The sequence below is a fragment of the Oryctolagus cuniculus genome, chromosome 10 (assembly GCF_964237555.1).
Source record: "Oryctolagus cuniculus chromosome 10, mOryCun1.1, whole genome shotgun sequence".
NCBI lineage: Eukaryota > Metazoa > Chordata > Mammalia > Lagomorpha > Leporidae > Oryctolagus > Oryctolagus cuniculus.
The window spans coordinates 19,061,245-19,073,848 of record NC_091441.1 but is presented as its reverse complement, the minus strand read 5'-3'; the positions used below and the strand labels follow the sequence as shown (position 1 = coordinate 19,073,848).

The following is a 12,604-nucleotide window of genomic DNA, read 5'->3' as shown; positions in this document are numbered from 1 at the left end:
GGTCTCTAGGGGGAGCAAGGCCAGGCTGGGTGGGGCTAGGGACCAGCACTGGGAGCTGACATCACCGACAAGGGAAGCCAGCATGGGCAATGCGCCACGCTCCTGCACACCCGCCAACCTGGGGCCAAACTGGACAGGAAGGAAGTCAGCCCTCCTCACTGGAAAGGGCTCAGTGGCCACTGAGAGCACTGGGCAGTCCAAGGTAGTCCATAAATTCATCCTTTTCTTTTTAAAAAAATGCGTAAGTGGCAATAGTGCCAGTAACCGAGACAGTGATTTCCCGGCACTGGCACGAGCTACACAGCTTGCACAATGAGGCCACCTTGCCATGAAGACTAAATTCAAAGTGGAAGGCAGCAATGATAGGGGTGATGAGCATGAGGGTGATGAGTGTGTCTGGTGGGCAGGGCACCATAAGCTTTCCCAGCCTAGCAGCCCTTTGTGGCTGGGCCAAGCACACTGTGTGGCAGAACCACTATGAGGCAGAGTGCAGCCTGGGGACTGGTGGGTCACATGTCACCTCCTAGTCATCGCTTTGTGCTTCCCGGCCACGTGGTCGCCCTACCATTCCTGTCTCTGTGAAGCCCTCTCTCCTAGCTCCACTTGTTGGGTCTTCCCAAGACCTGGGTCAGCTGCTCCATGAGGCACCCCCTTCTCTACGCAGAGACACACAGCAGTCCTGTGAGTTCAGGCAGCATCTACAGCCACCCCACACACGCTCCGTCTTCCAGGCTTCCGCGCGACTGGGCTGTCAGTGCACACGCCAGGGTGTAGGCCACCCAAGAACTACGGTCACTTCTCAGGAGATGTTGGTGGAATGCATGGGGAGGGGTTTTGCAGTCCCCTTCCCCCAAGTTCTTGTTGGAATCTTAACTCCTTGTGCCTCAGCATGTGACTTTATTTGGAAACAGGATCATTGTAGACAAAATTAAAATTATACTGAAGTAGGGTGGGCTTCTAACCCAAGGACATGGGGAATTCAGACACGGGCATGGAAACAGGTGAAGGCAGAGATGGAGGGGATACAGCGGGAGCCAAGTACCGAAGATGCTGACAAATGCCCTAAGGCCGGGGCAGGCAGGGGCTGGATGGTCCTTCTCAGTCCAGAGAAGGAACCAGCCCTGCGAGGAGAACCGGAGCTGAGATCAGCCTGCAAAGCAGGAAAGTGGCACACAGGAGCGCTGGTTCGCATGCAAATGCCTGCGCTGTTTCCTGTTCCTTTGTGGCATCAAGAGGAGCAGTGTTGTCCCATGACCAGACGCTCCTGCGGGCGTGGGAGTGAGGACAGCGGACTCTGTGAAGCCAGATGACCGGGATTCTGGTCCCGAGGCTGTCTGTCGGTGTCTTTCAGCTTGGGCAAACCACAGCCTCTGAGATGGCTCCCTGGAGGGTAAAACACCACCCCTCTCACTTGGAGGGGGGACGGAGGAAGAGTCAAAATCACACGAGGGTGTCCCCAGAACGGGGCCTGATGCCGGGCAAGTGCTGGTTGTTGGTATCTTGGTGATGGTTCAGTTCCCTGGGAGATTAGGAGAGAGGTGGGGCAGGACACCCACACCACACTTGTAGCAGGGTACGAAGATGAGCAAGGACCCAACCTTTGTGTGTGTGCACCTAGAACACAGAACCTACTTGGTACAGAGCCACATCCACCTTGCATAACAATAGCCTCCCGCACACTGCGTTCATTTACTTAGACACCTGGGTAGGCGTCTCTTTGTGTTTTAAGTCGTCTGGATGAATGCTACCCTGGGCAGGCATCTGAGTGAGCAAAGGCAGGTGCTGCCTCGACGCCTAAGGTTTCTCTGCAGTGTGTTCAGGTTTTAAAGGCGCAGTATTACTGATGCACCACATGGGGGCATGGAGATGTAATTTTTACTGAGCAGACATTCAAGTGCATACTAAGCGTTAGAAATTCAGTGTCTGAGCTGTCCTATTGGCCACCTCTAACAAACTTAGAGAAACCAGGGTGCTCCCAATCTATTTCCTGTGGGCAGTGTCACAAATGAACAGAGCACGCTTGCTGTGAGAGGCTCATCATGCAGATCTGCACTCCATGGCACATGAGGATCCCCTGGGGGACTGTAAACAAGCCTGTGGCATCTGCAGCTCCCCCCAGCCACCTGGGGTTGGGAAGGCAACAGCATCAGCATTTTCAAAACCCCCCTAGGTGATCTGGAGGCTGAGAGCCATTGATCTGTGAGTGCAGCCAGAGAGTGAGATGAAACACCTGGCCATCTGACAGTCTAACCCATGAGGAGTGACATTCAGGGTCATGGTCACGTTATCAGAAGAACACCAACAAGCCCATTAATAGGGAGCCTACATTTCCTTAATGTGTCTCCTCGCTGGCTCCAGCTATGTTTCCAAGGAGAAAATCAAAGCTCCCGAGTGCCTGAGATAGCTAGTGCTGCCAGGTGGGTGGCAGCCTGTCAACCAGAGGGTATCTCTGTGCATGCCCCTTCCCTCAGCAGCCCTGTTCCATTTTAAATCCCCTCAACCTCAACGTCACAGACACCAGACCATGCAGCGAGAAACGGGGGGTGAATCAGGAGGGGCAGCGGCGACTGTGGGGCTCTTGTGGACACCCAGGCACTTCCACGGAAAGGGGTGATGTTGGGATTTGGGCTTAGGAATTAGTCCAGCAGAGATGACGGTGCCCAGCTCTGCCTCTGATGCTGCAGCACCTGGAACTCTCCTGCCCTGAACACCTCCTACTGCCCAGTGCAGGGCTGGGGCGGTCACTGCTCACTGGTCAGACCCTGAGACCCAAGGGCTCTGTGTACAGGGTACTGAAGCTGGATAAGCTTTTTTTTTTTTTTTTGGACAGGCAGAGTGGACAGTGAGAGAGACAGAGAGAAAGGTCTTCCTTTGCCGTTGGTTCACCTTCCAATGGCCGCCGCGGCTGGCGCGCTGCAACCAGCGCACCGCGCCGATCTGATGGCAGGAGCCAGGTACTTATCCTGGTCTCCCATGGGGTGCAGGGCCCAAGGACTTGGGCCATCCTCCACTGCACTCCCTGGCCATAACAGAGAGCTGGCCTGGAAGAGGGGCCACCGGGACAGAATCTGGAGCCCCGACCGGGACTAGAACCCGGTGTGCTGGCGCCACAAGGCGGAGGATTAGCCTAGTGAGCCGCAGCACCGGCTGATGAAGCTGGATAAGCTTTCAAGTCCCTGTCCTAGCCTGGGGGAGCCTATGAGGCATCGCCAGGGAGCCACAGGGCATCACAGCAAACTTGGGGAACTGCAGGGGGAGGGTCAGAGGGTCCCTCAGAGCTACCTTCCTGTCCACAGGTGAGGAAACAACCCCAGAGACCGGCCAGCTGCTGCGGAACCAGCTCTCCCGACTTCCAAGTCAGGGAAACTCACAGGGCAGCAAAGCTCTCAAAGAAATGAGTCCAGGGTCCTTTTCTTTCCTTTGCCAAATCATCAAGGCTACCCCAGCCCCCCTAGACACTGCAGTCCCCTGAATTGTGACTTCAGGGCTCAGGGCATTCAATGGCCCTGTCCTCTCTCTTCATTTGATGCTGTGTATGAATCATTCCTCGCAATACCTCCCTCCCCAACCCCGGGCTATTGGTGTTGAAATGTTTTTCTGAGTAAAACATAAAACCAAAGGCATGATCATTGTCTGTGCCTACAGGGTGTGTCCAGGGTCGGTGACACACTGAGAATTAACTGCAGAGAAAGGCTGCTGTCTGGGGTGTGTGATGAGCACAGTTGTGTCATTTTTTTAAGGTTTATTTCTTTATTTGAAAGGCAGAGTTGCAGGGAGAGGCAGAGACAGAGACACACACAGAGAAGCTGTCTTCCTTCTGTTGGTTTATTCCCCAGTGGCCAGGCTGAAACCCCGAGTCTGGAACTCTATCCAGGTCTCCCACATGGTGGCAGAGGTCATCTTCCACTGCTTTTCAAGGGACATTAGCAGGGAGCAGGATCAGAAGGGGAACAGTTGGAACTTGAACCTGCACTTGTATGGGATGCCTGTGTTACAGCTGGCAGCTAACCGCTATGCCCCCAGTTTTTTGTTTTTGTAAAAACTACTTGTAGCTGGTATCTTGGGATCAGGAGGAGGATAAGGAGGGAAAGAAAAGAATTCCAGCATGAGATTAAGCCTTGCAGGGAGTGAGTGACGATACATCACGGACAATCGCTCCCTCCCTCCCAGGACATTGTGGGTGGCTGTGACGGACCATCTCTGCATACTGCAGAATTCAGAGGGGCGCTGTCTTGTTTTCATCCGTAAGTCGCCGTGCTGTCCACAGCAACGCACTCCCCTCCGCACCTGAGCTGTGTCATGTACTTACTAACATCCTTGCCTGAGGGTCGACCAGACAGCTCATCAATTCTGGCTGCCTGAGCTGAAGATCTTTGAGGCTAAGTTGGTATTTGCCAAGCCATGTTTTTCAGGAACCATTGCCTGAGATGTCTGTAGGCTTCCTAGGAAATACTTTTGGGAAATGTGGGCTTAATCAGAGTTTATGTTTCTAAACACATGCTCTCAGACCTTTCAAGGTACTTGGATGGCCAGTCTTTAAGCAGCAGGTGCAGTAAGACACAGTTCTCCAAACATCTGAGCACCGGGCCCAGACAGAGAAAGAAATGTTCAACACCTCACGGGACCCCAGAGTTCTGCAGAACACGATGTCAGGGAAGGGCTGCAACAAATGGTTGAGCTCAATCTGTCTTTACCCACGACAAATGCTATTATAGAAATCACAAAACCAAGTCTCAAAGATACGTCCCTTGTAACATACTGTGCAAAATGCTTATTGAATTTTCAACCAGAGAAGTCACACTGGTCATCTCCTCAATGGCATTCTTCCTCACTTACCCTGTCCGAAACGTGGAAATCTTTCTAAGGGACAATTCATCTGTCGGGGAAGGAAACAGGTGTGTGTGGTCCTAGTACAGACTGAGCACAAGGGACTGCTAATGTCAAAGATGCAATAAGATCATCTCTCCAGGCCATTGCTGGGCCCACAGTGCTGAAGGTGGAGGCACAGGCTCGTGCAGCTACATTACTACACTAACTCAGAGCCGTCCCCAGGCCCAGAGAACAGCTGGAAATCCAACTCCAAAACCAAAGGGAGTGAGCAGCTTACTTGCAGACCTATGCATTGACACATCTGTGGTTAAAAGGCTGCACTCCATTTTTCCACGAGATTCTTCCTTCCGGTAAGGCTCATAATCTAAGACACCAAGTGACACATCCCTGCCCCTCTCCCATTGTCTCCACCATGAGACACAACACAGAGATTTTAATTTTCAATGCAAGAAAGCATGGCCTGCCCATCTTACTGCCAAGGAAACCATTCACACTTTGCTCCATGCACACCCCGGGACAGACAGCCTCCAGATGCTTCAGGCTTTTCCAAAGTGTCACCAAGCCCCAAAATTCATTCAAATGATCTCACATTGCCCAACCCAGAGCTGGCTCCAACTGCAGTTTTGCCTTTGCTTCCAACATATGGCAGCTTCCTCGTGACTCAATCAGTCGCCCCTCAGCCTGGTGCTTTGTAGATTTCCCCAGGGGAGGCAGCTGGACCCCAGCTGTTAGCTGCCCTCAGCTGGAGGGAGCTGCACCCACGAATCACCCTCTCCTGAGCGTCAGGGTGGGGCTGGCGTCTTCGCAGCTCTGCATTGCTGGGTCCCCCTGAGCTACCTTCAGAGCCTCTCTCCACCTGGGGCCGGGCCAGGCCCAGCCAGCATGTCCCCCAACCTCCATAATGTTCCAGCATCTCCTCCTCCAAATGACTAGGGACGGAGCCCAGATCACGTGGGACCTGGCCTCAGGCCTTCTAAGGGAACTCGTCCTGCCAACCGTGCATGGCCAGTTCATCCTGCTTTCAAGTTTATTTCAGCTGGAGGGCCCTGAGGACTGCTCCAGTGGGCCGACATCCCAGGTTGACATCACCAGAGCTGCCTCACCATCGAATGCAGGGCGTTTTGCACATCAAAGCATTCCCTCCGACTCCAGCATCAGTTGTGAGGCCTCTTTATCTCCCCCCCACCCCCTTCCTCCTTTCTCTCATTTTTCTTTCCTCCTCCAACTCAAACAAGCAAACCAGCAGCCGGGTCACACGCCTGAGTGATATGCTGGCTCAGCTGAGTCGGTGGTGAGCGGAAGAGGCAGCGTTCAGCCACTCTCTCCCATCCGCTGCGGGCTGACCCTTCTACAAAACACAGAAGTGCCTTGCTAGCAAAACAAAACAATACACAGCCATCAATTGTTGGATTTAAACAAAATTCCTCTGTCAATTTGGTATAAAAATTTCTAAACACTCTCAATTTCTGTTTTTATTCACTCACGAGTGAGATAAATAGTTCATGGACAGGCACAGGGCATGCACTGGGGCCGGGATAGCCCTAATGGGGATTGTTACCTTACATGGGAATGTTTCAAATTTATATTTCAGCCTGCTTTCTCTGAGGGAACACAGTGCCTCTGGCCTCTTCTCTGCACATCTTGGGTTCGGGTAAGCACTTAACGAAGCCCTACTCATCTCTCCAATACCCTGGCAGTGTACAACACTGCCTCTGGTGCACACCGGCTGGCACCTCATGGCATCAGGTGCACCATCCCACTTTCAGAGTCTGAACTCATCTTCTCCTACCCACGCCCCACATCCCATCCATGCAAGTTCCCCTGCCTGCCCAGTGATCCCCGAGCTATTGCATGCTAGGTGCATTTATGTGTTATTTCTGTTACACAGAATACATAGTATTTAAGTGTGTATATATATATATATATAATGTACATATAATGCACATATATAACATATAATATTTTACATGATACCTAAGTACTCAGAAATCTTATATAAGAAATATGTATGAGAGTATACTATGCATTATACATGTCTATATATTACTAATACACACAACTAAGTAATTCTATCTGTGTGACATGGAAGACCCTGAGGGGCCATCTCTATCCAGTAGAGACATTGGTATCCCTGGGGACACTGCCCACTCACCGGTGTCATTGGGGTACTTGGTGCACGTCCTGCCGTCATCTTCGCGGACGTAGCCCTCTTGGCACTCGCAGCGGTAGCTGCCCGCGGTGTTGACGCAGATGTGCGCGCAGAGCGTCTCATTGCTGCTGGCGCACTCATCGATATCTGTTTGAGACCAAACGCAGAGAATACCCCGTCGCAGAGAATTCACTTCCAGCCCAACAGAGGACGCTGGTCTTGGCCCTTCCGTTTCTGTCTGCCAGGGACACTGCCAGATCTGGAGCAGGGAGGCCTTGAATAAAGTAGGCACTGGACACGTGGGCCAGGCTGGAGGTGGCTCCAAGGGCGGCGTGACCAGGTGACGGGCAGACCAGTGGCACAGGTGCTGCCGACCTGCAGAGATCTCACTAGAGAGCAGTGACAGTGAGGCCTGCCCCTGGGGTCTCACCTGCTCTGCTTGAGGTAACCCAGCGGCAACACCCTTGGAGGAGCCAACTTTATTTTTTTCCCCTTCTGGGCATGGTGGGGTGGGGGGGCAAGTACCCTAGTATAGTAATGGCTTTTTTTTTTAAGACTTTTATTTGAAAGAGTGACAGAGAAAGGGACACACAGAGAAAGAGAGAATCTTCCATACACTAATTCACTCCCCAAATGGCCGCAACAGCCAGGACTGGGCCATAGATAAGCTAGGAACATGGAACTCCAACCCAGTCTCCCACATAGGTATGGGAGCCCAAGCACTGGGGCCATCTTCTGCTGCTTTCCCAGGGAAAGCAGGGAGCTGGATCAGAAGCCAAGCAGCCAGGACTTGAACTGGCATCCCAGGCAGTGTCTTTTTTTTTTTTTATTTTTTGACAGGCAGAGTGGACAGTGAGAGAGAGACAGAGAGAAAGGTTTTCCTTTGCCATTGGTTCACCCTCCAATGGCCGCCGCAGCCAGCACGCTGCGGCCGGCGCACTGCGCTGATCCGATGGCAGGAGCCAGGTACTTATCCTGGTCTCCCATGGGGTGCAGGGCCCAAGGACTTGGGCCATCCTCCACTGCACTCCCTGGCCACAGCAGAGAGCTGGCCTGGAAGAAGGGCAACCGGGACAGAATCCGGTGCCCTGACCGGGACTAGAACCTGCTGTGCCGGCGCCGCTAGGCGGAGGATTAGCCTAGTGAGCCACGGCGCCGGCCCCAAGCAGTGTCTTAACCTGCTGTGCCACAATGCTGGCCCTTGCTAAAGGATTTTAAATCTCCTTTTATGACTGTAGGTTCCAAACAGTGTGCCAGTGATCCAAAGGTCACTTAGGAATGGCTCCTTCCTGATTACAAGACATGGGGACACCTGGGAAAAACTACTTCTGATAAAAGAAAGCAGTTCTAATAGCTTAGGGGAGAGTTCTCCCCAGGAAGTCTCTACTTCTCCAGCAACCTGAAGATACAGCCCTAGGAGCTGTGGACATGAGCCCCGAGCCGTCTAAGCAGCAGCATTCAGATCAGAGCTAACTGTGCACGTCACATACTTGCTCCCTCTGCTCCAGATGGAAACAAAGACATTTCCCACTGCGGGAGGAGAGGTGGAGCCAAGCCCAGCATTCATCATTGGCTTGAAGAGTGTGGGGGAACAGCACGCAGTGCCCCAGACTGCACACATGTGGTGGGCAGAGAGAACTCAGCCCTCAACTTGAAGACAGGCTCAACTTCCCAGCCACTCCCTGGACAAGCTGCCAAGAATCCAACCCTGATGGGCCCTGGTGTCCCCAAATGAGCACACTCTATTGGCTGTTGCCCTGACAGTAGGTGCTACGCCATCTGTACACCAATGTCATCACTGGCCCCTCCTCTGCAATGCCTCTGGCTGATGGTCTTTCCCCCTGTCCCCACCCTATATCTCTGGGTGAAACTGTCTGTGTTGTCCAGAGAGGCAACAGAGTTGTCAGGACGTTTCCACATGGGTCTATGAGGCTCCTCTGTCACTGAGCCTACCGCTATCTCCACACTCATCCTCAGTGCCGTGACTCCGTGGGTGCACAGGGGAAGCCAGGACTCTTACTTTATGTTCTTTAGAAGAGGGAGGAGGGGAGAGGGAGGGAGGAGGGGAGGGAGTGGGAGAGGGAGGGGGAGAAGAGGGATTTCTTCTACTCAGTGGTTTACTCCCAAAATGCCCCAATAGCTGAGGCTGGGCCAAACTGAAGAAAGAAGCCAGGAACTCCATCCAGGTTTCCCACAAGGCTGGCAGGAATCCAAGTATTCGAGCCATCATGTACCACCTCCCAGATGCATTAGTGGGAAGCTGGATGAGAAGTGCAGAGTAACCAGGACTCAAAGCAGGCACTTTGATTTGGGATGTGAGCATCCCACGTGGTGGTTTAGTCTGCTGTGTCACAACTTCAGAGACAGGTTAGCCATGGGCTGACCATACTTTTAAACACACGGTTCCCAAGGACAACTGGCCACGAATTTACCTGGGAACCCCACTGAGTGCAGGGCCAGGAAAACTCACCCAATGAGGATAAAGGGAATGAGCTGAGGGCTGCTGATGGTGTTGTCTGTTCAGCTGCGGCCCAGGTGGCCAGCACTTGGGCCCTGGGCCCTGCACTGTGCAGAGTGGCCCACGCTCTCTGCAAGAGGGGCCATGAGTCCCTGTTCCCCTGGACTCACTTCCAACATGTGCACATAGACGCTTCCCTTTCCAAGTCATCTCCTGTGAAATGGCTTATTCTTGTTTTTGCATTAGTGTGCTTCTAACTATGTCTTTTCCAGAGTTTTCCAGGTTACGTGTGATGATTTTCCTTCTTCCCTGCATTTATATTGGACCACCAACTGGGCTCTAACTGTTCCGGCTCTAAGACTTCCTGGGACACAGTTTAGTACCTGTGTTGCAGGGGAATGAGGAAGCTGTAGAACAGTACCAAACACTGCTCTGTCCACAAGCCAGGAATCAAAGACCAAAGCAGCTGCCCCAGGCTGGCCCTGCGGAAGGCGAAGGTCCAACTGAGGACAGAGCCACCCTAGCAAGACACGCCTGTGGGAGCTGGGAGAGAACGTGCATTCCCAACGCACCCAGGCAGTAGGGCTTCTCCCGCCTACGGTGTCTCTCCCGGTCGTATCGGTAACCCGGGTAACAGGTACACAGCACTCGGCCGAAGTTATCCGTGCACTGCTGCTCGCAGGGAGCTTCGGAACAAACGTCGTAATCTGAAAAAGAAAAGGGGATGGGGGGCGCTCACATTAATCCCAGGAGGCGGTCTGGTCACCTGGCCCTGGTCTGGAACACGTTCTGGGCTGCACGCCACTCACGGCTACGGGCAGAGGAGCATTAACCCTGCAGGCTGTGGGGGTGCCTTCCAAAACCACAGCGGGAACCTGAATCTGTTGTGTGGCCGTGGGGAGAAGCAAACCTCACTGTGCTCTTCCCTCCAGGTCACCACATTGTCCTGAAGGCTCGGTCACCACCCAGAGAGCAATAGCAGCTCTGCAGACCCAGCTCCAAAGCAGTCCCTGGGGATCTGGTCTTTTTCACTGGCTGCTGCCGAGACAGGGAACTCCTACCACAGGACCGCAGAGAGAGTCCAGCCCTGATGTCACAATGCAGGAGGGCGGGCTGGGAATCAGGTGGCTTCAGACACACACAAGGGAGGTTTCGGAACAGAAAAGAGTGAGTGCTATTGGAGAGCGGACGCTTTTGTGCAAGGGTGATTTTTAAAAATGATTTATTTGAAATAGAGAAAGAGATCTTCCATCTGCTGGTTCACTCCCCAGTGGCTGCAACAGCCAGAGCTGAGCAGATCCAAAGCCAGGAGCCAGGAGCTTCTTCCAGGTCTTCCGCGTGGGTTCAGGGGCCCAAGGTCTTAGGCTATCCTCCCGTTTCCTAGGTGCTAATGTGGAGAGATGGATTGGAAGTGGAGCAGCAGGGGCTCCAACTGGCACCCATATGGGATGCTGACACTGCAGGTGGAGGCTTGGCCTCCCATGCCATGGTGTCTGCCCGCATGAGTGATTTTAGGCATGCTCACTGGCCTAAAATCCGCATGATTCCACATGCTGAGACGGGTTTGGGGAAGCCGAATGGCTACAGATCACTCGCAACCCTGCACCTGCAGACTGAGGTGGATGATCTGCTACTGAAAGAGGGCATTTGCTCCTCCTGGTTCTTATCAACCGGGATTTACTGAGCCTCTGGGAACTGGCAGATAACGCTCCTTGGACGCCCAGAGTCTGGCTTTGTTCTACTCTGTAGGCAGGTGAATGGGTGGGCTGGTGGCCCCTGATGGAGGCGAGGTCCGTGGGACAAGTCACTCTCATGGTGACTTGGAAGCTGCCCCAACACTGTGGCTCTAGACCTCTTGTCTGTGGTGCTGTTGGTGTCACCAACCTTACAAGCCACCTCAGGTTACATGTTTTTATCAACTAAGCATTAGCTTTAGACAACCAATGTCTTTTTTAAAGATTTATTTATTTGAAATGGAGGGAGGGGGAGGGGGAGAGAGAGGGATCTTCCATCTGCTGATTCATTCCCCAAATGTTTGCAACAACCAGGGTTGGGCCAGGCCAGGTGCCTCCAGGCCTCCCAGGTGCATTAGCAGGGAGCGGGATTGGAAATGGAGCAACTGGGACTTGGACCAGTGCCCATATGGGATGCTGGCACTGCAGGTGGAGGCTTAACCTTCTATGCCACAGCGGTGGCCGCAGCCAATGTCTTCTGCTCCTTTTGCTAAAGAGAAGGCTCAGTGAGACTGGCCACGAGCTGCCCTGTTCTGCCATCATCAGCCTGCAGCAAATGCAGCGAGATGGACAAGGGCAGAAAAGCCCACGAACAGCACTTGTGCAGACGGTACTGCCCAACAGGGTCTTTCCTGGGAAAGAGCTGTCCCCAGCCTCCCGCCACGGCTGCTCCCCTGAGCCACTGTGCCCAAACATTCTGCCCGAGCTTTTAAAATATTTACCTTCTCACCTCTTGAGAGCCAAATCATATGGCTCCTTTCCTCATATTTTAACTCCTCTGTTGGTTTCCAGACGTGGAAGAGAAGCATTTAGCCTTGTGGCTACCCTTACTACCCCCACACTGCTGCCCTCCACTCCTCCAGGGAGTCTCTGGCTTAGCCTCCCTGGGCAATCTCCCTCTCTGGTGTTCTGCCCGGCTGTGGGAGGGGGATGCTCTTGTGTGGGAGAGAGGACAAGATCCGAGAGGCGGACTTGCTACACAAAATTTTAGTTAACCCTTGTGTTTTCTGACACCCCTTCCACCCCTACGTCTCCCACATCCTTGGCTTTCTTGCTCCCTACTTGTTTGGTCTGAGCCAGGCTGTTCCTCAGTTCCCTTGCTGCCGGCTGAGGCCACGCCTCTCCCACGCTGCTATGCTACCTCCCACTTCCCTGCCACCTGTTCCACAGCTCCCTTTCTCATGTCCCCTAGGCTTACCGCTGCTGTGACCACCCCCACTCTGTGGGGCTTATGGAGGCTAATATTTTCAACCCTCTGGGATGCCCGTCAGCTTTCAGACCTGTGGCTTTAACCTTCACCATTTGTCTATTTGCTACCCTCTTATTCCCGTGGTGCCCTTCCAACTCAGATCTTTAGAACCACCTCCATCAACAGAATCCTCATTCCAAGAGTCTTCCCCCTTAAACCCACTCTGCACCGTGAGGGGTGCAGTG

General features: G+C 53.3%; 1 protein-coding gene across 1 annotated transcript in view; it reads right to left on the bottom strand.

The window, feature by feature from the left end:
- Positions 1-12,604, bottom strand: part of CCBE1 (collagen and calcium binding EGF domains 1) — a 248,425-nt gene that overhangs the window by 26,221 nt on the left and 209,600 nt on the right. The window contains exons 4-5 of the mRNA XM_008261421.4: positions 10,010-10,144; positions 6,983-7,126 (exon numbers count right to left, since the gene is read on the bottom strand). Coding sequence (XP_008259643.3) covers positions 6,983-7,126; positions 10,010-10,144 — 279 coding nt within the window. The remainder of the gene's footprint in view (positions 1-6,982; positions 7,127-10,009; positions 10,145-12,604) is intronic.